At 43.9% G+C, this 26,464-nt stretch overlaps 3 protein-coding genes and 1 long non-coding RNA gene across 12 annotated transcripts; 2 read left to right on the top strand and 2 right to left on the bottom strand.

Moving 5' to 3' along the window:
• Positions 1 to 177: 177 nt before the first annotated feature.
• On the bottom strand, positions 178 to 4,976 carry LOC143376842 (calnexin). Of its 6 annotated transcripts, none has more exons than XM_076827583.1 (8): positions 4,861 to 4,976; positions 3,868 to 4,120; positions 3,506 to 3,801; positions 2,779 to 3,438; positions 2,561 to 2,701; positions 1,863 to 1,988; positions 970 to 1,203; positions 178 to 817 (listed from the first exon to the last, which is right to left on the bottom strand). In XM_076827583.1, exons 2-8 carry the CDS (start codon positions 4,109 to 4,111, stop codon positions 761 to 763), a joined length of 1,758 nt encoding a protein of 585 aa, XP_076683698.1. In that variant the 5' UTR covers positions 4,112 to 4,120; positions 4,861 to 4,976; the 3' UTR covers positions 178 to 760. The 6 variants fall into 6 exon arrangements, with proteins under 6 accessions (XP_076683698.1, XP_076683700.1, XP_076683699.1 ...); XM_076827585.1 differs by having other exon boundaries at positions 4,755 to 4,879; XM_076827584.1 differs by lacking the exon at positions 4,861 to 4,976 and adding an exon at positions 4,442 to 4,837.
• A 1,222-nt stretch (positions 4,977 to 6,198) lies between these two features.
• LOC143376840 (protein meiotic P26) lies at positions 6,199 to 11,929 on the top strand. Of its 4 annotated transcripts, XM_076827576.1 has the most exons (11): positions 6,200 to 6,495; positions 6,959 to 7,776; positions 7,949 to 8,280; positions 8,355 to 8,559; positions 8,624 to 8,807; positions 8,889 to 9,122; positions 9,599 to 9,769; positions 9,842 to 10,095; positions 10,345 to 10,702; positions 10,786 to 11,018; positions 11,197 to 11,929. In XM_076827576.1, exons 2-11 carry the CDS (start codon positions 7,102 to 7,104, stop codon positions 11,299 to 11,301), a joined length of 2,751 nt encoding a protein of 916 aa, XP_076683691.1. In that variant the 5' UTR covers positions 6,200 to 6,495; positions 6,959 to 7,101; the 3' UTR covers positions 11,302 to 11,929. The 4 variants fall into 4 exon arrangements, with proteins under 4 accessions (XP_076683693.1, XP_076683691.1, XP_076683690.1 ...); XM_076827578.1 differs by having other exon boundaries at positions 6,199 to 6,495; positions 8,624 to 9,122; positions 10,786 to 10,845; XM_076827575.1 differs by having other exon boundaries at positions 8,624 to 9,122; positions 9,881 to 10,095.
• A 330-nt stretch (positions 11,930 to 12,259) lies between these two features.
• Positions 12,260 to 21,636, top strand: LOC143376849 (uncharacterized). Its single transcript, XR_013087177.1, has 2 exons — positions 12,260 to 18,991; positions 19,060 to 21,636. It is a non-coding gene; the product is annotated as an uncharacterized LOC143376849 (long non-coding RNA).
• Positions 21,637 to 21,760: 124 nt separating this feature from the next.
• Positions 21,761 to 24,854, bottom strand: Ric8a (ric8 guanine nucleotide exchange factor A). The gene is made up of 10 exons (XM_076827586.1): positions 24,691 to 24,854; positions 24,462 to 24,601; positions 23,940 to 24,064; positions 23,577 to 23,869; positions 23,348 to 23,508; positions 23,030 to 23,276; positions 22,819 to 22,963; positions 22,606 to 22,753; positions 22,042 to 22,161; positions 21,761 to 21,969 (listed from the first exon to the last, which is right to left on the bottom strand). The coding sequence occupies exons 1-10, from the start codon at positions 24,766 to 24,768 to the stop codon at positions 21,846 to 21,848; spliced, it is 1,581 nt and encodes a 526-aa protein (XP_076683701.1). The 5' UTR covers positions 24,769 to 24,854; the 3' UTR covers positions 21,761 to 21,845.
• Positions 24,855 to 26,464: the final 1,610 nt, after the last annotated feature.

Raw genomic sequence — 26,464 nt, 5'->3', positions numbered from 1 at the left:
CAAACTAATATTTAAGCGAAAAAGAATTACGATTTTTCGATCGTTTTACCAGTAGTTTAACCCCTTAATTCGTCGCAGAAAAGAGCGAGGTTTTCGTATAACGTACATTTTTAATTATTCTTAAACAATTTCAAACGTAACAGTTATAAATAATACATCGTACGATACATGAAAGCATTTCATTCACATTGTACACTTTATTAACGTAATAGCAAAGGAATGGAACATTATTTAAGAAATATCATTACATCGAATAATGTAAAACGTCTGGTGGGTAACGGCAGCCGAATAATTCCGTACGTATACTGTGTTTTTAAAATATCACACAAGGACACGAGACATTTTGGTCTTACACATAAGTCGTGAACAAATTCTATTCTATTATTCACTTGGTTTTTTTTCCCATACACAATAACAAAAGTTACATCGCTACGGTACATATTTATCAAGGCATAAATAGTTACATCGAACATCATTCTTACAAATTTTTCTGCTCTTAAGCACTTGGTATCATCCACACGTGAAACATGCTCGACTGTGAAAGTTCATACGTCTGCGAAGTATGATGCAATGAAGAAACTTACGCTTGAACAGAACGCGTATTTAGTCTTGGGTAAAGAACTGCTCCCTAGTGATCATATTGCATGTAATTAGGCATTGAAACCCCTAACATATACGATGGCAAGTGTTACGTGGAATGTGAAAGTTTTGCATAAATATCTTAGCCACGCGAATCCCTCTCGCACAATTTCAATAAACTCTATTCTTTGTTTGGTTTTCTTCGTCGTGGTCCGTCGCCACCAATCGCTGGCTTATCCTGCGAAGGAATCCAAGGTTCGATCAGGTCGTCAAATTCAGTTACTTAAGGCGAGGCGATTCGAAGAAATTAGTAATAATTAATTTAAACTTTTCTCTTCGCATCGCCAAGCCTCGCCCAAAATGCGCGACGGCTTTAAGGCTTTTACTCACGTTTTCTTCGCTTTCTATCAGCTCTTCAGTTTCGCTGACTTTCTCGGTTTCGTTCGCTTGCTCAGTCTCGCTCGCTTGCTCCGTTTCGTTCGCTTGCTCAGCTTCGCTCGCTTTCCCAGCCTCCTCCTCCGCCTCAGCGCCAGCTGGTTCGTTCTCGTTCTCTTCCTGCTGAGGCGACGGCTCCTCGTTTGTCTCTAAAGGCTGCTTGTCTTCGTCCTTCAAGTCGTATTTGTCCTAAGAAGTCGATCAGTTAGTTTCACGTTCCCACAGTTATCGCCTCTACGAAAATACTGAATGCTCGCTTACTTCTACGCATTTTTAAAAAGCAACGAGTTTGTATGTAAAGTGTTGGCGTAACTCTAGTCGGATAAGTTGATGTACAATTTACTAAATGAGAAAGTTATGGGTTTATGATTTTTTTTTTTATACCTGAGACGAAAAGCAGCAACAATAAATTACTAGCAGTATGGGCAAACCAACGGCTAATATATATACAGCCCACATCCAAGGATGTTCAGCAGTAAATGTGCCGATCTGACGCCACACGCTCCACTATACAAAATAACCATAAGATTACAAGTTACGCAGGTGTGCTTTCAGCGACTGATTGAAATGAATTGTTGGACCATCATCGATGGTACGTGTAATATTTATATTGACCCACCCTTGAATAAGATGCGATGGAATATTATTCATTCAAGAACTTTGGTACCAATTTGTGGCAATAATAATTATTAAGCTACTTTATGGTAAAATGTACAATTGATAGTATGAGAAGGCTGCGCTATTGTACGAACTACATAGATACACTGCTTAGCCATCGCACTATCAATACGCTTATGCAGCAATGTTACAGAAAGCAACTGGTATATTTAAGTGACCAGCACGTGTACCTCGCGAAATCGTTTCAGTAGGTACCAAATATATAACACGACTGGCACTGCGCAGTACACGATATACAGCGCCCACCAGCCAGGCTTGTAATTCGTAGCTTTCAATATGCGACCCCATAAAGACACCTGCGTGGTACAGTGTACACACAAATCACACTTCGCAAATGTTCGTTCCTCTTTTCAGTGGAGAAGCTGGCTTAGGACTTGAAACTTTTCAATTAAATACCCATAAATTTTTTGAAAACACTGAATTTATTTCTCTTTGGTAACGAGAAAATTTAAAACAAATTAAAACCGACTTCAAAAAAATAAAAATGCACTGCAAAGTGGAAAATAAGTTTTTTCCTTACTTAATCTACGACTCTCAATTTTTGTATGTCGGCGCCTCATCATTTGCACTGTGAAAATCTGGCGCCGACTTAAAAAAAAATTGAGAGTCATAGATTAAAAAAGGAAAAAACTTTTCACTTTTCAGTGTATTTTTTTTTAAGTCGGTTTTAATTTTTCTTTTTTAGTTTCGCGAAAATCAGTCCAGTAGTTACGGAGAAATTCCTCTTTCTGAAATCGGCTAAAAAAATCCGCGACAATCACCTCAGCGTTCTAAACCAGCTTCTCCCCTCAAACTGCATCCTGGTAGTCTTACATTTAAAACTCATCCATCCAGAGTAGAACCAGATGAAAATGAAAAGTCTACTTACACTCTCCTCCGCGATTTTAGCGCGATGGACTTCGAACGTATCGTCTGCCCACTTCCTCGCCACGTCCTCGTTGTTGGTGACTAGAATATTATCAAAGAAAATATCCGTGGACATGGACCACAGTTCGAAGCCAACGGCGGCCTGCAAAACATAAACCCTCGATGTAGCGTTCGCAAATACATTAAAGACTTAATACCGCGCGACTGAAAGGCACATACGATAGGCATCATCTGGAACGGATGCTCATCGTTGAAGTAGTTAGGATTGTGTACGAGCTTAGGCTTCCATTTCCCTTTGTAATTAGGGTTGTTAATCAAAGGCGGTGACCATTTGCCCTTGTACCGCGGGTTCTTCTTCATCTTCTGCTTGTACGCCCCGCAGCCAGGTGCATCTGCGCACTTAGGGTTCGGTATTTCAGGGGGCTCCCATTCCCCGTCCATTTCCACGTCCCAATCGTCGGGCTTAACCGAGTCGGGATTAGGAATCATGGGAGGCTCGTCCTCGAGCCATCCCTCAGGCATAGCATCGTCCTCGTCGACAATCTGCGCGGGGGCATCTTCATCCCAATCGTCCGGCTTCACAGCCGAGAGGTCGGGGACCTTCTCCCTGTCGTCCCAATCCTCCGGCTGAACGTCGCTGGGGTCCTCAATCTCCAGCGGCGGATTCACCGGCGGGCTGAAGTCGTCCAATAGCGATCCCGAGTTCACCACCTTGCCGTCGACTTTAATCTCGAAACTGTTGTCCGGCCGAGCGATCAAGGTGTACAAATGCGGCTGCTTGTCCTTGAAGAAGTCCTCCAAGCGCTCCCTCGGCTTTTTACAATGCTTCTCTTCTATGGTTCCGTTCAACGGGTTTTTGTGCCGGAATATGAAGTGCAGCTGGATAAAAAGATAAGCGGACGTTAATTTACATCTGCCGGAGTCGCGGTCCCAGCGGCGCGTCTACCTTGTGATCATTCCCACACTTATCGGGCCCGAACATGATGGTGTAAGGAGTTTTGTCGTGGAACTTCTTCAAGTCTCCGTGCTCTGGGTCCAGAGTGAGCAGCTTCAAATAAGCCCCGCCGCACTCCTGGCCCTCCTGGAAATTCACTTCGTACTGTACAATTAATGGTTTATCCTTGAAGTGGAATGGTTTAGTCAAAGTAGCGGACACCGCCGCGTGCCTCGCTTTGCTCTTAAGCACTAATCCTAGGTCCCCGTCTTGCGCGTGCTTCTTCGGCTCCTCCACGGACCAAACTCCTGCGAGAACAACACGCATTAGAACTCAATCGCACGCTTCAACGGTAAATGCGACTTAATACGGACCATCGTATTTGGCTATGTCCTCGTCTATGGAATCCTTTTTGGCCTCCGACAATACCCACGTTTTCTTAAAAGCCTCCTCGTCGTCGAACGTCTCCACCAGATGCGCGAAGCCGGACAGCTCCGGAGTCTTGTAACCAGTCTCTGAGGCTACATTCTGGGCTTCCTTACCGGCGCTCTCATCGGCGCTGACGATACTACAGATTAAACCTAGATAAATTATTGCATGCGCTACGATTCTGGCCATCTCATATTCCTGGAATTAGACAACATATACGGAATTACGAGCCTGGAGGGATAGTCGTTGGCTATTAGTTAATCGAAGGTTCAATGATCCTCGGGATCACTGTGAGTAACAGAAGCCAGTAGACCCGCAACTGTTACATCATTTCGAGCCTCCGCAACTGCCCCAGAAAGAATCTTTACATAACAGTGGCTGTTAAGCGTGTTCCACATTCCAGTACCGGAAATAATTGTTAATTACAGTAATTACGATTTCCCTTGAAGAGGGGCGAATATGCATTTGTCGGAGCTGATCCCTGCCCAGTGATCGAGAACGAAGATGAAAGTTTCTTACCGGGTTCGGGGGGGGTTTCAGTTACGAAGCAGCGGTTCCCTTGCGAATATCGCGATAAAAGGGAAGTCACGCCGGACCGCGGCTATTTATTCAATTAAATATGAACGGTAATGTAATTAGGCGGAGGGATCGCTCGCGGTGCGTTCCAAAAGGTAGCGACAATGCCGGAAGCGAGGCAGGCGATGGAAAACAGAGTGCTGTTCCGCTTAATTGAATTAATTGAATTATCAGCGAGAATCCCGCGGCCGCCCGCCGATCGCGATGTTCAGACGCGCTCCGAAGATTGCTTTTGGGCTCTTAATGGTCCGCTCACCCCCGCTAATGATCTTTACAGAAATCTCTCGCGATAATTGATCGAGCTTGCCACGAATTTCTCCCCCGTTCGTAATATTCTGACGTGTGATGTGCATGTGACATACCGTTTCCCTTGAACATCACCGTAAAACTCGGCTGCAGTGGCTCTCAACGAAATTCCCCAGACCCAGGGAAAGGGGTATAGTGAATCGTGGGCGTTTCTATGAAAGTGAAAGGGTTTAGGGAATTTGTGGGAAATTTTTTAAGAAGCTTCTCTCGGGGATTTGATTTTTAACTTGACGCTTTTCAATGATTTCTGCACCGCTTTCGCGAAGGGGAATTTGTTGGCCTTCGTAGTGTGGGTCTGTTCCAATTCGCGCATTGAGCGCATGAAATTGGTGGCATCGTATTGGTGGCGTCGTACGATTCCCTAGAATTTCTCTCACTTGCCACCAATACGATGCCACTTGCGGTGCATGAGGCGCGCAGGAACTGCAGGAATTCGGAGTTGCATGATAAGAAAAAAATAGTGGCATCTGCTGCACATTTTATTTTTATTTTGTCAACTAGTGTTATTTATTAAATAAAAAGTTCAGCAGACACAACTGTTGAGTGATCTCACTAGATCGTGTTTGATCTTTAATTTATTGTGCTTTAAGGATGTCTGGTTACATTTTCTGCGGCGCAGTTTTCATGAAGGAGAATTTTGAATTGAGAACCATTACTCGTGACACTGCTCGGTTGGCCATCTACATTGCAGCGAGTTCGCATAGTTTTCGTAATTTGTAAATAATTTGTTAATTATGATTAGTTAGCGATTCAGTCGTTATCGTTTTTCGATTGAAGCTGGCTAGTGGCGATGAGCCGTCGTCAACATTGCATCTACGTACGTTGAAATAGTTTCGCGATTGGGTGGAAGGTTCGAGAAGAATTTTAAGCAATTCCGTTTGAACGTGGACCACGTTTCTAGCGATAAATCTTGGAAGTGGGTCAGTAGGTCCGTTCAAATCTTAACGACGCGTTTTAAACGCGGCATTACAGGGTAGTTCTCAAAAGTGACATATTCGAGTGAAAAATTAAATATTCAAGCAATAACCGATACTTCGTAACACTATTCTATTAAACGAATCTTCCCCTAAATTATCGATGCATCCCACAAGCAGCCCTACAACATTTAGGTTATCCCGGTGCGCCAATTTTCATTCACCTCTCCAATACCACCGAATCTCTCAAAACTAGCAATACTCTTATAAAAACTAACATCACCAAATCAATTTCACAAAAAGTCCGCTACAAAATTCCTCCTCACTTTCGAATAATCGCCAAACCAAGAAATAGACGCGTGTTTCATCCTACTCAAATTTCGCGCGCGCGCTATTAAAGGCGGATCCTCGACGCAGCCCACTCCGGCCTTGTTGCGCACCCGCCTCGTTAATCCACGAAATTTCGGGGGGGGAGTTCTCCGCGGCCTGTAAGTGCACCATCTCATCGCGTTAATTGTTTGTGCGGGGCTCCAGCATTGGGGTCAACTCTTCTCGGATTCGAATGATTTATTCCTCCGCTCTACATATGAAAAAGCCCGAAATATTCGCGGTCGAGGCGTCGATAACGATCGAGACTGGAACGATCGCCCGTGCACAATCACGCAGGGGTCGGGGCTACTCGTGTGATCGATAATAATGTTTGCTAGCGCTAACGGTGCGCGAGCCAGACCGTTGATCGTGCTCGAGGCGAGGACTTAATACGGGGCTCCAGCAGTGGTAAGAAGCGGGTGTCTTACGATGTAAATAAAGCTCGAAGCAGAGGCGATTTAACCACCGTCTGCGACACGCTGAGAATCTTTTCTTACGACAGCGGCAGGGGGGTGGTGGAGCAGCGAGGGGAAGCGTAGAGAAAAAAAAAAAGAGAAACGAAATATCGGCGATGCCAGGGTGCTGGGAGCACGAACGTTGCGCGAGGGATATTCGTCGCTCGTGCTCCCCGATCAGCGGCGTGTTAATTCGATCTCGGTCCAGCGAGCCGAAATATCCGTGCGCCGATAATAATAAGGATAATTAGCTTCCGTCGTACGCGCGGCGAAAAGTTGCACGGGGCTGGGAAGTCGACCGTGGTACAGTGTTTTGTTTCCGCGATTGCGATCGATGCTGCGATGTCTCGGCCCCCTTCTGTCTCGGAGAAATGGTCTTCGTTTCTCTCAATCCTCTTTCTCCTTTTCTCCCGCAGGTAACCGCCGTCCCGTGCCCGCGACAGAGCGCAACGTTGCACGACGAAGCTGCGTCCGACGGTTTTACGACGTAGTCGCTTTGCAAGTGATACCGTAACGGCGAGAGGATCAGCAGGGCGCGAGCAGGAGCGTTAACCACGGGATGGCATCGTCCATGGTAGCTGTTCCGTCCAGAACAGCAGCGTCGGTCCCGGCCACTGTAACGCAGAGCGAAGAACCCGAGAATGGGGAGGTGTTCGGCGAGCGGAGCGGCAACGCCGCCGGCTGCAACGAGCCCTCTAATCCCGGAGATGCCCTCGAGGAGATCAATTGCGGCGCCAGCGAGTCCGGCGACCAGGAGTGCGCCATCTGCATGAGCAAGCTCTGCTCGCCGCGAGTCCTCTCGTGCCTCCACGTGTTTTGCGAAGCTTGTCTGGACAAGCTTCTTATGGACGAGGCGGGCGACCCTAAGGTCAGCTCCGTCCTGATATGTCCGATCTGTCAACAAGAAACTTCCATTAGCTCTAAGGGTGCCTCGTCGCTCACCTGCGACTACGTTCTGACTAATATACTCGACATGTCCGCTATCGAGAGCATGGCCGTACTCTGTACCTCGTGCAAAGCCAAAGAGAGCGCGGTCGCGCGTTGTTCGGACTGTGCCAACTTCTTGTGCCCGAATTGTAACACCGCGCACCAGTTCATGCGCTGCTTCGAGAGCCACAAGGTGGTGGCTTTCGAAGATCTGAAACAATCCAACGAAGCCATACCGATACACAAACCTATTTTTTGCGAGTTTCATCCTGCTGAGAATATGAAGTTCTACTGTTACACTTGCCAGGTAATTTCGCCCGTCTTTGATCTATCGACGTTCGTAGCGATTTAAGGGAGAGAGACGCTGAGCGCTAAATGCGCCGCGAGTCGAACGGCAGCCGAGCCCATACGATGTATGGATTGTTACCCGATTTAATGAATTGTAGGTAGTCGAAGCTTATGTTGATCTTTTTACCCAGGAACCTATATGCAACGAGTGTCTGCTCATCGAACACAAAGCTCCGGAGCATCAGTACGAACGGCTGATAGACGCGGAGCCGCGGCAGAAAGAGGAATTGGTGAAACTGATGAATGAAAGTAAAGCGAAGATCGCGGACTGCGATCAAGTGTCTGCTCAATTGGAGAATGCGCTGAGCGAGCTGCAGGCGCAGCATGATCAAGCTAAAGATCTGATTATAGAGATGTTCCAAAGTTACAAAGCGGTCTTGGAGAAGTGTCGGGACAGCGCTTTGGTGGAGCTTGAGAAATTGCATTCCAATAGGGAGCTGGAGATAATGGACACGTTCCATACGTGAGGAAAAGTTTTACTTAAAGCGTTGTATGGTCGTTGGAGTGCTCGTACTTAGAGTAACTCGTTTCTTGCAGCGTCGAGAAGACAGTGGAGAAGATAGAGGATGCTTGTCGCTTCACTTCGAGGCTCCTCGAGCACGGCGACGCTGTGGAGATCCTGGCGCTCCGTCGCATCGTGGGAACGCAGTTGATGAATTTAATAAAAAACACGCCGAAGCCGAACGTCACTTTCTCCATCGAGTTTCAAACGGACTACGATCAGTTCGAGAAGACAGTAAAGGTACGTAAATTGGTAGAGCTGCGTTGGGGAGACACTTGGGGTGTAATGGGATGGATGATTGCAGGAAGTGTTCGGCAAGTTTCATACGGAGAGCACGCCGATCAGGAAACCTTCTCCCGAGCCAATCTCGACCATGCAAGGAGTTTCTGCGAACCAGCAGATCGTTCACAGCTCGTTGGGCTGTCCACGTTCCATTAGTACAAGGTCTCCCATATCTCTTCCTGCGTCTATGCAATCTTCATTCGAAGGTGAACCTTCGTTTGTTATACCCCCGACATCCAGTCCCCAGAATATTCCGCCGCCACCGCCGCCTGTGTCCTTTCCCTCAGGTCCCATGCATGGCCTCACCAGTATTCAAGAGTACAATCTACAGCAGCTGGCCAGTTTGGCGGAGAAGGTTGAAATGGTTGGGGACACTAACGTAGTCGGGCCTAGCTCGAATCCCAGCCCGACGTCGCCTTTCACGCTGGCTGACTTGTTCGCTGGTGATCTGAGCTCCACGAGCCACGCGATTAACAATCTACAAGCCCTTGCAAAGCTGGGGAACACGCTTGGCAATCAAGGTGAGGAATAATAATAATATAATGCCAGGAATAATATTATGGTTTCATATAATTTGCGAAGATTTTATTGAAAATTAAATAATGTGATGGATTAATTTAATTGGATGGTTAAAAATTTGATATAATTTTGCGGAGATTTAATTGAAAACTAAATAATTTGTTAGATTATTCTAAAATTTAATGGAAAGATAAAATTTGATATAATTCGTGATTATTTTATTGAAAATTAAATAATTTGATGGAGTAATTTAATTGGAAGATTAAAAATTTGATATAATTTGTGAAGATTTCATTGAAAATTAAATAATTTGATAGATTATAGTAAAATTTAATTGGAGGATTAAAATTTGATATAATTCGTGAAGATTTAATCGAATATTAAATAATTTGATAGATTATATTTAAATTTAATGGGAGGATTATTGGTCTATCAGTACTTCTTCCGAAGTGTGACTATTTTCCAATCGCATTCGCAGATCTTGGAAACACAGTGATCAACGGAGGCGGCAGCGGTCTGGTTTTATGCAGAGGCCCTTCCCCAGCGATCGTGGACACTCCAAACGTAGGTCTAGCTGTGAACAGTCTTTTGAACGGTGGGTTCCAGTCGCTATCCTCCTCCACTTCGCCGATATTGTCGCAGGGTGCTGGTAAGCCAACCTCCAAGCGTGCCACAGATACGCCAAACGCGGCTAGAGTTTCCCACGAGAATTCTTCCGCAGATGATTTAATGGGAGACTCCATGTATAACATGCCTCCAGTGGCCGTGGGGAACACCGTCGGCAACGTGAGCAGTTCCGGGTCCGGAAATTACGCCCATCCGCGTTCGAACAACGCAAAGCTAACGCCCATGCACATACGGTACAAATTTGGGCAACTAGGCCCCAGTAAAGGTCAATTCAGCTCCCCCCATGGATTCTGCTTGAGCGCCGACGAGGACATCATCGTCGCCGACACGAATAATCACAGGATTCAGGTTTGTATCAACGAATATCACCCGCGGATAGGGAATTCAATCCCGGGATCCCGGCTGTCCTTTGGATTCTAAAACTCCCGGGATTTGATATATCAAGTTGTAACTTATCCCGAGAATTTTTAAAAACGTAAATTGCTTTACGAACAACTGAAAAATATAAAAACGGAATACAAAAAAACAGCTGGGATTCCAGGATTGAATTCCCTACCCGCGGAGCGTTCCCAACTTACACCGCACTTGTCTCTCCAGATATTCGAGAAGACTGGGATTTTCAAGTTCCAATTCGGTATCCCTGGCAAGGAGGAGGGCCAGCTGTGGTACCCCAGGAAAGTGGCGGTGATGAGGCAGAGCGGGAAATTCGTCGTCTGCGACCGCGGCAACGAGCGCTCCAGGATGCAGATATTCACCAAGAACGGCCACTTCATCAAGAAGATAGCCATTCGTTACATCGACATTGTAGCTGGCCTAGCCGTCACCAGCGAGGGCCACATCCTGGCCGTGGACAGTGTCTCGCCGACGGTGTTTGTGATCAGCGACACGGGCAGCCTGCTCAGGTGGTTCGACTGCAGCGAATACATGAGGGAGCCAAGTGATATTGCTATTAACGGTGAGCGACTATAATCCATCACCGTTGCCCCATCCTCAGGCAGGGCCGGTCTCTCCACATTGCACGATTCTGTTGGTTCGCAGGTAAAGAATATTTTGTATGCGACTTCAAGGGACATTGCATTGTGGTGTTTAACGAGCAAGGCAAGTTTCTGCGTCGCATTGGCTGTGACAATGTAACAAACTTCCCAAACGGGATCGATATTAGCGATGCAGGGGATATATTGATAGGAGACTCGCACGGCAATCGTTTTCACGTGGCTGTTTTCTCGAGAGACGGTTTCTTGATTTCCGAGTTCGAATGTCCATCCGTTAAGGTAAAATCGCCGGAGGTCGAACCTCCGTCTGCTGCAGACCCACCACAGTTAGCTTGACTCAGATCTCCCCTTTTGCGATCATCCCCCCCCCCCCCAAAATCCCCCCTGTTAGATAAATTGCACGTGTACCCGGGTGGTGCTCTTCCGCGCGTACAATCAATTAACCGGGGTTTCGCAGGTGTCGCGGTGTTGCGGCCTGAAGATAACGTCGGAGGGGTACATCGTCACTCTCGCCAAGAATAATCACCACGTCCTCGTGCTGAACACACTTTACATATCATGAAGCGAGGAGTCAGACCAAACAAGCATGTCACAGTTATCTCCTGCGAGCGGGACCTCCTTGTGAATCGCTCTGCTCTCAACGAAGGACGACTATCGGCGAACGAAAACGGACAACAACAAAAAAAAAAAAATGGAAAAAAAACACAGAAAAAAAAAGCGGACGAGGATGATAACAACAATGCCCGTGGGCGTGTTCGAGCTCCTTTGAGATTTGGGCCTATCGGAAGCAATAGAGGCGAGTGCAGCATGCAGCTTTTACATAGTCCTTAAATAACAAAACGGTTTAAAAGAAAAAAAGACGAAGAGAGGAGGGAGGAGAAACAGAGTATAAATGCGTCCCCGTTTTATGAAAGTAATTAACGTCGAAAGAGGTGGGATGGAGGAAAGGTAAAACGTATGTCTCCGACCAACAAAAAAAAAAAAAACAGTATAAATAGTGATCTAGCGAGTTGCATTTGGTAAACTGCCAAGATAAATTTAAAATGGGAGAAAGAGTGGTTGGCGAAGAAGTCGCAAGAGGAGCTAGCCCGCTGGCAACCAAGCGGACATCGGAGGAGGATGGTGAAGGGGGAAGGAACTCGGTAAACAATAGCTTTTCCGTCGGGCGGAATCGGTCGCATCTCATCTTCGACTCGTCAGTATTTTAGGTATGTTTACAAATCAAATTATTCTAGTCTTCAATGAGCACTGTTTACACGCTGGTTTTAATCCGTGCTCTCGAAGCAACAATTGTGTATTTTTAATCCATGGTTCCACGGCTCGGGACCGCGGAGAGGCGTACATATATACACACACACACACGCGCGAAGAAAGAAAGAGTACAACGCAAGCGAGGTTCTTTCTTCCGAGCTGTTACTTCGAGACCTATTCATAGACACGCTAAGTTTCTAACGTTTCGTTAAGGAGTCTGTTAGGTGATATCCGATAAGGAACGGGGGGAGGGGAGGGGTGGGGGTGGGGGTGGGAGGGTTACGGTTTAAAAGCGAGGCGAGAGAGGACGGAAGAGACACACTTCTGTGCTTAAAGTCGAGGGAGAAGCGTCGCATGCTGCGACACAACGGTAGTACTTCCTGCTCTTATGTCATATCATATCTCTAACGTAACGAACATAACAGGAAAGTGAGAACACAGAGTACTCCTCGTTACGGCAGGCACGAAGCTTAGTGAACTATAAAAAGAAACGAAAAACGAAAAAGAACAAAAAAAAAAACGAGAGAGGGAGTGGACGAAGATATTTCGAGTTCCTGGTGACTTTTCTCCGTGCATTTGAGAATTAAGTAGTTTTGGTGGGGGGGGGGGGAAGCGGGGGGAGGGGAATTATATGAGGCAACGTTAATGGTAAAGAGGAATAGATTATGACTCGTTGAAAATCAAACATTTAATGTCTCGCGAGACGTGGGAATTATACGCGACATATATTTCGAGGACAAATCGAGATCGATTATTCTAGACTTGCCACCGACGATAGAAATCCCGTTCGTGCGTTTGTTAAATGGGGAGAAATGAAAAATGAAAAAAAAAAAATCACTTGATAGGCGAGACACGTAATGGTTACAATATTTACTCAGGATGCTTTATTATGGTCCACCATATGAATAAAGTATATATATACATATATGTACCTCCGCATATGTATATGTATATATGCGTGTGTGAATTATTGGTTCGTGGTGCTAGCGAATAATAATATATCCATACCGTGTAAATGTATTTGTTATAAAGGTTACAGAATCGTTCCGACATTTTACAATGCTGTGGAACGATCGTGTAATATATTATACAAGGTTCGTAAGCAAATTATACCACCGGTATCATAGGAACAATACTTTATCTATGTATAATATATATATATATATATATATTAAAAAAAAAAAAACAAGGGAAGGATAACAAATAACGTACAGTTTGCTAAGCAACTTCTATTTATGTATATATTAAACACGATCCGTGAAAGAGGAAATCCATGAAAAAAAAGAACACATACATATATAGAAATACACATATTTTTTAGGGTTGTTTACACGATCAGCCTTAAGATTCGATTGAAACTAAAATGCAATGTGTATACAACATATATATTGGGCAGATCGCTATATACTGTGTTACATTACCTACAATAACGATTGAATGTGAATAACTATCTTGCCATACCAAATGTTAGAGAGCACATCCATATATATATATATATCTATATATATATATATATATATATATATATATAATAATAATATATATACATATATATTTCTACTCGGATAGCTTCGACAAATTTGTTTCGCATATGAGAAATTGGCTATACAGAAGTGGAGTCGGTTAGGGGAAGGTTTTTCGGGCGGACGGGCAGGTAGAGGGCTACTCAGAAGTTTGCGCATAACATTCGTAGTAAATTGCACGAAGCCTACGTACGTACACCTAAGCTAATCAGTCGTAATCATCTTTTATTATTAGGAGTTTTAATTTTATATATATTAAATGAGGAAAAAAAAGAAGTAATTCTGAAGTATTTAATAGTCATGGTTAGCAGAGTTATATAAATAATGCCTGTGATAATAGTATCGTCAGGATAAGTTGTGTCCTTACAGAGTCTCTGATGTTGTTGCTAGGTAAATATAATTAGAAATGTACCAATGAGATGCTGTTAGCGAGGACGCCTTGTGGAAGGTGTATTTATGTTCGATGCACAATAACACCCGACGCAACGCCATCGATGGTCTCTAATGGTACGTTGGATATAAGAGGGGAGGAGTGAAAAAAAAGTAAAGAGAATATGTTGCAAAATTTTTGCCAGTCGTATTTAAAGGATGATAAAAAAAAAAAAGGAAATAACTAAACTCATAGTGTAACGAATGGATGACCATTAACGAGAGGGTCTTTTACCTCACAAAATTATTATATTACGCTCACCTTATATATACTTGAATATTTTAGTATAGATTTACTCTATTTACATATTTTTATCTGTGGAAGACTACTTGGCTACTTTAGGCCACTGTTGAAATTCACCCCTTATTTGCCTTGATGTTTAAATTACAATAATAATATTAAAGAAAAAAAAGAAAAGAATGAAAGAAACGAGGATTACTTGTTACGTAAATGGTAATTGTGATAGATTTTTTGATGATTTTTACAATCTCAAAAGTCTTATTATCCTAATATGTATAGAAATATAATAGTCAACTCTCTACGTAACTACATATTTAAAAGGAATAAAAAAAAAACTCTGCTTACATTGTTGAAACTAAGTATTAAAATGACAAAAAAGGATATATCACCCTATCGTAAGCAGTTTACGAGACAAGAAATATATATATATATACTGTCAGTCTATCGAATAATATATCTCACGGATATGTTCTACTGCTCTATTACTTTTTAAACTGATACAATGTTTTTATCGCTGAGACACAGTTTCCAAGGCCTTTTTTAGGTGCCACCAACAAAAAAAAAATACTTCTTCGACACGATTTCAGTTTTTCTGATTGTTCTTTGTGTTCATTTACGATGACGTGCTATATGTGTGCAGCTTAAAACAAAAAAAAAAACGAGAGAAAAGTCCAAAAAAAAAAAACAGAATTCATAAGCAAATGTCCATTGTTTTCGCTGCTCGAATCCGGGATCACTCTGTGGCATTCTGATTTGCAATGCGACAGAGAATCCTTCAGATTCAATTGAACCGTTCTTCCAATTGGGTAGTGTTACTCATCGACTGATTTTGACACACCAATGTGGTTTACCTTTTCATTTCATTAGTAGACATCACATGTGTACGTATATGTTTCAAAATTTCAAAGAAAATACTCTGGAATATCTACACGATCAGTATGTACTTAATCAGAGAACAGAATCAAAGTTGAAACATTGGCGTAGTGCCTGCGCGCCTGACAGTCATCCTGGAGGTCTCGAGTTCGAATCCAGTTCGCCCTTAAATCTTTTTTCATTTATGTAAAGACTTATTTCCTCAAATTCTAATTATCCATTCGATTATATTTCTTTAAATTACTAATTCGGTAGTAATTAAAATAGAGTACAATTGACGTTGAGTAAAAAATAACTAATTCAGATCTTAATTAAATATTAATTAATTGCTACTTTCATGTGTTCTGAAGAATAGTTAAATATACTCTGTTAACGAAAAAATTGAGTGCGATTAAAGTCATTCGACGTGTAACACGCCTCAATGATGTTAGAAGCGGAAAAAAGGTGTAGCCCCCAAAGCTACAACAGCCCTAGCAAAATGACAGAGAATTTTAAAGAAAAAAGAAAGAAACTCATACAAACGTTGCACGAGTGAACCACCAGCGACAACGGAAACCGTTGTTAGCCGAGAGCCGTAAAAGACGATAAAGAACAGGAAAATTGTGTCGCGCATCGAGAGCCGGAAACGGCCACCGACGCGAATCGTGAATGAAAATTAACCAAAAAGAAACGATAAAAGAATATATATGTTCCTGATTTTCGAGGAGTCGCATCACATTAGACGACATACAATAAATAAGATATAACTCGCGCGTTTTTTTGTGGATATCAACGGGGGCATCTACGCATACAATTATAAATATATTATATATATGTATATGTACACGTATGATATGCATACATATATATACATATACACACACGCATACACACGGTAAAGATAGGATTTAAAATGGAAACAAGAAGGACACACATACACACGTACACGATGCAACATTAACTGAATTCTAGCCTACGGTTAATCATAGTCTTCCTAGAGTCCTGGATATATTAAAAGAAAAGAAAAAAAGAAAGAAAAATGTAACGTCTTTTTGCGATTACTGATTTTTTTAGGTGACGGCCATCCGCCGTAAGCCGTGTCGCGGCCGTTTACTATATAATATTAGCTAGAAAAAGGAGCGTAATAATAAAATATTGAAAGTTTATCCACGACAAGCGTTGCCACGCTAAAGAGAATTGGCAGTCGACTCGATCTGCCGGTATCTTTTATCGAGCATGACTTTTACGCGTGGCAGAACAAAAACGAGGTCAACCGAAAAACAAGAAACAGAGGGAGAAAAGGGAGAGAGATAGAGGAAAACCGTATATATATTATCTATATTTTCTTTGAAGCGTTATTTGGCGCGTATTTGTACAAAGATTTAAACGGAAGTGAACTAAGGTTGGGCGAGTGAATGGAGATAGAGCAGAAAATTTTATAAGTTTACTACGTCAGGCAAAAAGTGTGTTAGCTTGTTGTTGTTTTTTTTTTCTTCTCTTTTTTTTTTATCGCGGCATTTTTTCTCATTCCCGTTTACTCGTTTCTCGCGAGTCGTCTTTAAGCGACCGTCGAAATTTAATTTATTTATTCTTCATAGAGGCATTATTACGATAATAAAACATGTGCCCCCAGCGGTTCGAAGCGCCACCGCGCGCCGCGCCGTTCGAATCCTCGTCCCATTCCCGCGCCAGCGCGCGGCGCGACGTTTGAATTCGAGTCCCCTTCCCGCGCTTTTTCCCACTCGCGTCGATCGTCGAACGGGGACGCGGTTTTCTTTTCCATTACGTTTTTTATATTATCCACGTATCTCGTAGCCATGTACCTTGACGTTCTTTTAAGTCCCCCCTTCCCCGCCATTTTTTCCCATCCACCCATTATTTACTTCGTTGTTATTGTTGTTTCATCGTTTGACTTTTCTTTTCTCGTTCCCGAATACTCATACCGATGCGACGGGAGGCGTTTCAATTTTCGTTGCCTCTCCCCCAACCCCCCCACCTCTTCGACTGGACTTTTGAATTTTATTTTTTTTTTGTGAGTTGACTAGAGCATCGTTCTTTTTTAAGGATTATTATTAATACTATTTCCTACGTTTTTTTATCGGTAGATTCCCTTGACAGAGGTAGATTAATTTAATGCTAGTTATGCGCTAAGACTTCGCCTTTTCGTTTTTTTTTTTTTTTGTTCTTTTAGTTGGGAAAAGACCGCGACAGATCTCAAGACGATATACACTGTATTACGTTGGAATAATTTCTTCACCCCTTCCCCCGATTCTTCGCCCCCCCTCCAGCTTTCGCAACACATTTCCTCGGAGACACTGGGATCGTGTTCAACGACGGTCTTCGTTTTTGTTTCTCGATCGAGAGGGGAGACCAGAGGTGACGCGCGACATCCGGGGCGCGCGATTCAAAATCGCTCCCCCCCACCCCCGGAGTTCGCTTCGCCGCGGCGCGCGATCGCATTCCACCGTCGACCTCCAGTTTTTAAGTCATTTTTTTTTAATTCTCGATCCGCTGTGTCGTCGTAGTTAAATTCTTTAGTGCCAAAACAAGGGAAAAGTGAGGGTGACAGAGGCCGCTCTGTCGGCAGAGGGAGAATAGCGGTTCGCTCGCGATCAATTCTTTTCCCCCTCCCCCCATTTCTTTTTTTTTTACATCCCCCGCCCCACTTTTTTTTTTTTTAATTATTTCCTCGTTGATATTTATTTATGGGTAGTGTCGTCGAGTTCCGTTCACGCGCGACGGGGTGTATCAATGGTTCTAGAGGCGTAAGACACGACGAGGGCGCGAAAAAGAAATTCGAAAAAAAAAATATATATATACCTATATCTCTATATATACACGTACACATACACTACGAAAATGGAAAAAAAAATGAAAGAATATTGAACGATTATAAAAATCCTTGCTTAGTCAGTTAAAGTACAAATGTTTAAATGTATTCTATGATTATTAGGTGATAAGTGTGACGAGAGGGAGGGAGAGAAAGCAGAGAGAGAAAGTGAGGGAGAGCGAGGGAGACGCGTAGCCGCGTATAAACTTGGTTTCATTCCTTAATAAGCCTCTGATATAGCTTTATTTATATATATACACACATATATATATATATATTTCGCATTAGTTACTTGACGTTTAATAATACTTAAACGGGCCGAGAGCGGGCGACAGGAAAGGAAGGAAGAACGATTTTTGTTTTTTCTCTGTCACAATTGTAAGGTATATAATATAATATTACGACATAATATTATATTATATCATGCTATTATATGATATATATAATATATCCATATTATATATATATACACGCAGACACACGAACACGTATATGTATACAAAGAAGCCGCGTTTACTTTGATATTGTAACACGAGACACGTTCCTTTGTTCTTCTTCTTCTTATTCCCTTAAGATGATTTTCTTTCACATATCAAATTGACCACAAATCGACACACACGATACACACATACACTATGAAATCGTTGCATTCCATCGGCGTGGCCTGTGCACGCCCCATCGACGTTTCCCGTGATCTCTCTATGGTTTCTCGCTTTTTCAACGACTAACTTTTGTCGAGCCTCGCTCCAGCAAGGAGCGCCCCTAGTCCGAGGCGACACACGACTGGGTCTGAGAACAGTCTGGGCATCCTCCGAGCAAGTAAGTCGGAGATAAAATTCTTCTGTGAAATCTTGGGCATCCTCGAAAGCTCCGCCTCGACGGGACGACGATTCCCGACTTGGCAATGTCTGGCTCGGCGTTCCTTTTCGTTTCGGGGGAATGGCTGTCTTCTCGCTGCCTTCGGCGACTCTTCCAGCTATTGGAGAGGTTTGCGAAGGGGATTCTGTGGTTACCTTTAATCTTTCATGCGCGGACAGGGTGAACCGTTTCGGAGAGTCGTTAAGGAATTGCACAACGTTGGGGATACAGATCGCGTAATATAACTTCGCCTACGAGCGGCAGTTGGGTTGGCCGTGCGTGCGAGAGAGTCCGACGATTGTTGACGAAGTCGGACTCTCTCGCACGCACGACGAGTCACGACCAGTCCAGGCCGTGAGTCACCCGTGCGTGCGAGAGAGTCCGACCGTTGGCGTTCTTTTAATTCGATTCGAAAAGCATACGCTCGCGCACGCCTGAGTATCCCGCTAACCTGTTACTATGTACGATACTCGTCCGTCCGCGGTCGCATGTTTTTCGAAACGAATTAAAAGAACGCCGACGGTCGGACTCTCTCGCACGCACGGCCCATGCAGCAGTAGCCGCTCGGAGGCAGTTATATCGCGCGATTCGTAGAATATTGTAGTTCGTACGTCGACTGCAGACTGCCTTCGTTCCAGTGCAGAGCGAGGCGCAGAGGTATTTTGTGTCTATAATTGTCCTTAGGTTCGTACTTGGTTAACTTAATTCTGTAGTTCAGCTTCGTTCAGGGTTCTTTGGTAAATCGTCAAGTCTGGTAATGAAAGCTCTTGAAATAATCTAGTCAGAGAGAGTTCAAAAGTGTTCAGCCTGGAGCTTTGTATTTAAATTGTGCGCGGCTTGTCAGAAATTAGTCGGGAGGGTTTTCCTTGTTCCGAGAACAGTTATCGCGCAATGAATCAGGATCCTGTTACGGGTCATTTACGAGCTTCTCTACATTACGTCACAATAAGATGATCTTCGTCAGAACAAAATCAAAAGCTAATCCTCGACAGAGAGAGGGGCGCAGCCGGGAGATCCATTTGCGAAAAGGGGACTTTGGGAGCAACGAGAAAGTGAATAGAACGCCGAGCCATATGTTAAGGGGAAGGGAGGGTCCGTGCGTAAACTGGACTCGAGGGAATGTCTTGACGATAGAATTTAAAGCGACAGAGTATATCCGTACTGCTCGTACGTTTTGAAGAGGAACGAAGGCGAGGGAAATAGGTGAACGACAAATGGGAAGGATGAGATATCTGCTGTGCGCGTGAGCCATGCTTTTTTCCTGGGAAACAAATCTCCATCTGTATTTTTTATTAGACAGGACTGCTCGCGAAATGGAATGTGGGTTTTTAAGTGTTCCGACAAATTGCTTATATACTTCAGAACGTGTTAAACTGTATAAAAGGATAGTACAAGACGAAGAGAAATGGTAAATCGTAAAATGCAATATGGAGAAAGCGTGTATTCCAAATATATTTTTTATAATATGCTAATGGGATGCCAAGGAGCATGGTCGCGTTGTAAACGTAAAAGAAATATTGTATTATTTAGCGTTACACGTGCGGTTATATGTAATGCACACACATATACACGACCGTGTAAGCAGTCCCCTCATACCCCCAAGACTATTCAGCCTTTAGATTAAAAAATATATATATATATTTATAGTCGCGAACTTCGTTTTCAAAGTATTTCGATATTTATATAAATATATATATATATATACACAACACAACATATATATATATATATATATCTATATACACGTACACACATTACATATGTGTATTATCCATTTCTCGATTAAGTCCTTAAGAATGCGATATCTCTTTGACAATTTCTAATTTTTAATCCCTCTTGTGCCCATCCGAATTTCCCCAAAGTTTGTTAAACCTAGTCTTATACAGTATATATATGTACGCACACATATATATGGACACTGGGATGCGTGGGTATATGACGCGTATACATCTGTACGTACATATGTATATTTACATGTATGTGTATTTAACCCGAGGTCTCTCCTTTCGTTTAACGCGGGTTTTCGCTTATTATTAATATTATTAATATTATTATTACTATTATTGTATTTTCCTTTTTTCTTTTTCTTCTACATCGTACCTACTAAATTTTAGTTTCATTTTTATATGGAATATTCAAATTTATGGTATTATACGTATACACGTCTATATACACTTTTACAACAACAATAAAAAGGAAAAAAAAGCAAATGAATAAAATATTTTAATCTACATACTATATATTATTACGTAATTAAAGGTATATATATGGAGGAAACAAAAAAAAAAAGAACATTTGCTACTTATATATATACATATATATATATTTGTCAAATGTGTAACGGTGCGCGCGCACGCCCGCCCGCGCGCGTGCACGCGTGCGCTTGGAAAGGTTTTTTCTCGCGGGACGGGCAGAATGGCTTTGCTTGGGGCAGGGAATTGTGCCCGGTCCTCGGTTGTCGATGGCCCGCGCCCCTCCGACGGTGTCTGAACGAGGGGCGCGCGCGAGTGAGGAAACCTGCTCGTTCGATCTCGGTCGCGTGCGCGACACGCTCCTTTCGGAACTTCAAAATAACGATCTTTCCCGCCATTTTACCAATTGTCAATTTTGCCCCGCGCCACGGCCCGCGGTAAACGCGTTTCCAATGCCCCTGGGGGGTTACTCAACAACTATCGCAGTTCTTCGAAACGATTGTAGAAACATAAGCTCTTGTCTCTGCGCGTAGGCTGCAAAATGCAATAATTAATAAATATATTGTGATGCTCACGAAAGCACATAACATAATTTACCAAAATTGTAACGTTTAAAAATATTTCATGTGATTTTGGAAACTGTTATATTTTTTATTTCCTGCCAATTGTTTAATTTGTAATGTTGTTCTTTGTTCTTTTTTCAATAAAGTAAGCAAACCGACCCCCCTGTCACTCTTCTTCACTGCGTAATCTGTAACTTAGGACTGTAGCCTTTACAGAAACTCCGAGGCTCTTGCGACGAGGCATCGTCGCTGCAGCTCAGGTAGGGATAAGTGGCTTTGCGCGTGTCAGGCAAGGAAATACGCGTTTATTTTATAAATAGTTGTTGCATACAGTTTTATGTACAGCGCGCTTTTGTCTTTTCAGCGATCAATCAGAATCAGAATCACGAGTGTACTGCTGCTTGGGCAGCTCCTCTTGTAACTCAAGAACGTGTTCGATGGCCTTTGGTTTCCCATCGTCTCCGATCCGACAAGGCTGCACTAGTCCTTCTCTGCAACGTCATGAAATCCATGTTACTAATTGAATATTACAGGCTTACGGATTATCAGTCGACAGCGCTGACCTCGTCAATTTATCCACAAGGCCTACGAGCTGCAGGGCTTCGTACTCTTTCTGCTCCTCTGTCATTCCTTCCAGAGGATTTGGTTTCGGGGGTTCGAAGCAACCGATGACTGGATTGATTCTGCAAAGGAATGACGTACATTAGTGGACATTAATGAAGAAAGATTACACCTCTTAAATCCCATAACTTTTTTAGATTTGGTCCAAACTTGATTTTTTTTGAGAAACTAGAATTCTAGCTAGAAGCTTAAAAATTTAAAAAATTCTGAAACATTGTGAATATGTAGGGGATATCCTCTTGATCACAACGCAATTTATGTTTGCTGCCCAAATTCACTTGAAAAAGTTTCGAGACAAAAGTTACTTCTTTTAATTAGATCTATCACTTGGTAAGTATAAGTATCCAAACACTAAATTTTTCTCTGTACTACTCCACTTAGCCCATTTTTAGTAAACTACCTCTTCATTTTCCCGAAAAAAATGGGCCCCTCTGAACTTTTGCAACCTGGGCCTTTTTTCCTCAAATTCGCCACTGTGTACATACTAATCTTTCCCTTCTACTCACTGTTCCTTATGCTGCAGGTACTCTTCAGTCTCGCTGTCCTCTGACTCGGAGGAGTAAGCCGACTTCCCTTTGTTCGGACCCAGTAATCCCTTGTTCGCGAACATGCCAGCTGCGTTTCCATATCCCGTGTACTTCACCATGCGATTAACTGAAAGTATCGCCAATGTTCCATGAAAAGAATTCAAGCTTCCTCGCTCTAACGCACAGACTTACCATTCTCTTTGCAGAGTACGAACAGAAATTCCGCAGCGAGATCTCGTACTTCCGTTACGGGGGAGGTCAGCAATTTGCACAGCTTTGCCCTCAGAGTCGTCCCTTCCTCAGGGCGTCGCATCACATCCTTCAAGGGAGGTAGAATCTGAAAAGAAGATTCTTACGCGTTCAGGATCGCTGAAAATTTGGTAGAAACACTGATTCCTTTTACCTGCATCCTAACGTACTTCCGTATCAGCCTCTCAGCCTTAACGAGTCTAATAAAGGCCGAAAGAATTGGGCCGAGGTTCTCCCGCAGATCGTTTCCGCAGTTTAGTCTCCTGTCGAGGAATCTCAGTAGAATGGATATGGCAGTCATGCGCGCATCTTGGAACACGTGCTCGCCCTTCCCTCGGGCAGGGGGTGTGAGCGTCGAGTAACATCCCTTAGGTATCACTGTTAATAAATTGGTGATGTTACTGGAATCAGAATTAACGTAGAATAGCAATAAACAGCGCAAATGCCTAGCGATGATAATTGCGCTGTCTACCTCTGAAGCTCATCCTCCGTCTCGCATTTGCACAAAAGCAATTTGTACAGAATCGAAACTAGGTTCTTATTCTTCTCTTCTTCCTCGACTGTGTCGTCGGTTATCATGTACAAGTTGAATAGTGCTTTCAGAGCCTCGCATGCCAGCGTCGCATTGTCTTTCTGAAAGTAGAGACCTCACGTTGCTCCTTCTTTTCAGGCGATTATCATCTCTGTAGCTTCTAGTGTACCTTGATAGTGTCCTTGTCTTTATCGCACTGGACACTTATATTCTCCAACATGTTTATAAGGCTTTCGTCGCCTTTCAGGTCCCGCTTGACTTCGTGTCGCATGGGAATGTTCAGGGCAGTCGTCAGGAACACGATTCTCGTGTCGAATAACATTACGTCGTAAGGAACGGCGTTGTTGTACTTTCTCATGCGCGCGATTAGGCACCGCAAGCAGGGCGTCTTCCGCAGTATCAGCTGCATTTCTGTACTGTTGAATATCAAGTTACAGAGTAACTTTAGAGACTCGATGGTCACTGCAAAGCGAGAGACATTAGACGGGAAAGAATCTTCTACTTGTGCTCGGCTGGAAAATACGCTTCGTACCATCGTTGTAATAGATCTCTTCGTGCCTCGCTGGTGTGTCCGGGTTTATGTTTAGAGCAGCGTTGCCTAATATGATGTCTACTCTTTCGGGCGTGACTAATTCGTTTAACTTTGTTTTATCTCGGCTGCGTGAAACGGAGAAGAAGAAAATTACTTAACGATATTTGGAAAGGATAGTGATGCTACGAGTGCCATCGGGAATGATCTAAGACAGGGTGTAAATACCTCCTCACGTTCTGGGACCTAAGCAACAGCCGAGTGCTGAATTACCTTGCTAACTGTTGCGTGGGTTTTGGGAAAACTACAAGAGTGTGTGTGCGCCCGTATAGTCTTGCAGTTAGCAACGTAACAGTTCCGGGCTCAGCTGTTGCCCGGGTCCCAGAACTCGAGGAGGTATATGCACCCTATAGGGCAGCCGGATCTAAGAGTTTGCTAAAAACGTCAGGGAGTCCTGGACTTTGTAAGCATCAATGGAACACAAGAGTGAGCCTGTGTACGACGCACGCTGTAGTGCAGTGGTACCTAAGGATTCGCAAGATGGACAAGCAGTTACGATGAACAGACGATTGCGTGCTATCTGATAAGTAACGGAAGAGTGTCTCCCATAGCTTCTCTCGTAACTCGTCGCTGTTCAATTCTTCGGACGTAGTCCTGGTTCCGTACTGTAATAGCAAAGTGTCTGATGACAAAGAATTCGTATTCAAAGAAGTATTTTAAAAATTGAAGGAAGCTGTGTGTAGCCTGAACTCACATTTTCCTGGAATGTGATAATATCTTTTGAAAATTCTTCAAGCTTGTCCGAAATGAGTCTCTGTACTAGGGCCTCCATGCTAACATTAACATACTATGCTTCTGAAAATGGGAAGGAAGCTTGACAGTGCTTGACAGTTGCAACGTCTCCGCGACTATTCACGCACTAATCCGAAACGCTGTAAACAGGGTTGCCAAATGGCGGAAATCCGCTTGTAAAAAAAACCGTATGGTGGCGACATCTGGGGGGCGCCGGGTAAACTTAGACAAGCTCCGAATTCAGTTGCACACTTGAGATTCCACTCGTGAAGCTTCAATTTTTAGAACGCAGTAATTGGGAAACCAGATTTATCGAATGACTTTCAGCTGCGTTTCCATTAGTGAGTGTTACAGCTTAATTTAGAAACAATTGCCAAAGTAACTTAAAAGCTTCAATACTTAATTTAAGAATTCAAAATACATCTCGTCATTATTATTTTCAGTAACAATTCCAGCAGATTCTCTTCCTACCACGGTAATTCTATTATAGTCGCGCAACTGCATAGTTTAGAGTTGCAAATTAAATGTCCTCGCACACGACGAGAGCTCCCTCGCCGTTTCTCACGACTCGCATGTGCAAGGTCCGTTCAGGTGAAGGCCGCCGGCCCTCATTGTACAGCGTCGCTTCGGTCCCGCAAACATTTCACCGAGGATTGACCCTGTAACACACATAAGGCCCGCCCTGAGGGACGAGGCCACAGAAAGGGCGTGGAGCTGGCGATCAAAGGGAGAACAGGTTCCTCTCTATTCGCGGGCCCCTGCTTACCGGCCGTCGACCCCAGTGGTCGACGCTCCGGCGGCGATCTGGTTCAACGACTCTCCTCCGGGCGGTGGAGAAACGCACGTCCGCGCCGAGGAGCATTTCTTTGACCTTCCATGGCGCGGATTACATCACGGGCCCCCGTAATCGCTCGGCGTCCCGTTTTTTTCCTTTTCGCCGGGCCAGGAATCACGATGCACAATTCGGGAGGAACGCCGGAGTGAAACGGGCGCATTGGCGCAGGACCTGGAATTATTCGTAACTCGGCGGAATGTTATAACCTATCTAACATCGTTACGGAAATCATTGGCTCGTTAAGAATTTTATTGTCTTCCAATCGCGAGCTTCTCCCTTCTTTTTTCAGGCCCTTGGCTATTTCTCTGTTTCAAGAGGAAGCCATGCATTATGCAACGTGCACGCGTGTTACACGAGGAAGTGGCGCAGTGGCGTAGGACATTGCGATTTTCAGGAATCTCCGTGGAAGTTTCCAGGCAAGTGTCTTTTAGACTTTTCCCCAAATTATCGCGACCTAACGATTCACCGTTCAAACACCAGCTCTCCTCCCGTGTGTGCTATTCTTATCGCCCCACCCTCGCCACTTTCGCACAGTTTTTCCACGAGCATTACAAAGGACTCCGCTCCCCGTTACTCGGGCTATTTCTGGCCGTTGCAGGAGAGGCGTCGATGGAGGGAAGAAAGGGAGAGATGCTCGGATCTCGTCGGGGATGTGCACATCAGGCGTGGCCGACGAAAAGAGCAGCGACACAACAGGTGCCTCACAGGAAACACGCCTAGCATTGTCCGCGCTCCAAGGACACGCCGCTATAAAAACTCTTCTATCCCATTTCAGGCTAGGCATAAAAAGGGCGCGGAGGAGGGGGCTGGGGACGGGTGACCTTGGTGGGTAGGGTTGTCCAAGCTAGCTGGAATAGCGCACCCATAGATGCGTAAATTATGCGTCACTTTCTAAACGGGC

Source organism: Andrena cerasifolii, chromosome 15 (genome assembly GCF_050908995.1).
Source record: "Andrena cerasifolii isolate SP2316 chromosome 15, iyAndCera1_principal, whole genome shotgun sequence".
Classification (NCBI taxonomy): Eukaryota; Metazoa; Arthropoda; class Insecta; order Hymenoptera; family Andrenidae; genus Andrena; species Andrena cerasifolii.
This window is presented reverse-complemented; position numbering and strand designations above follow the sequence as displayed.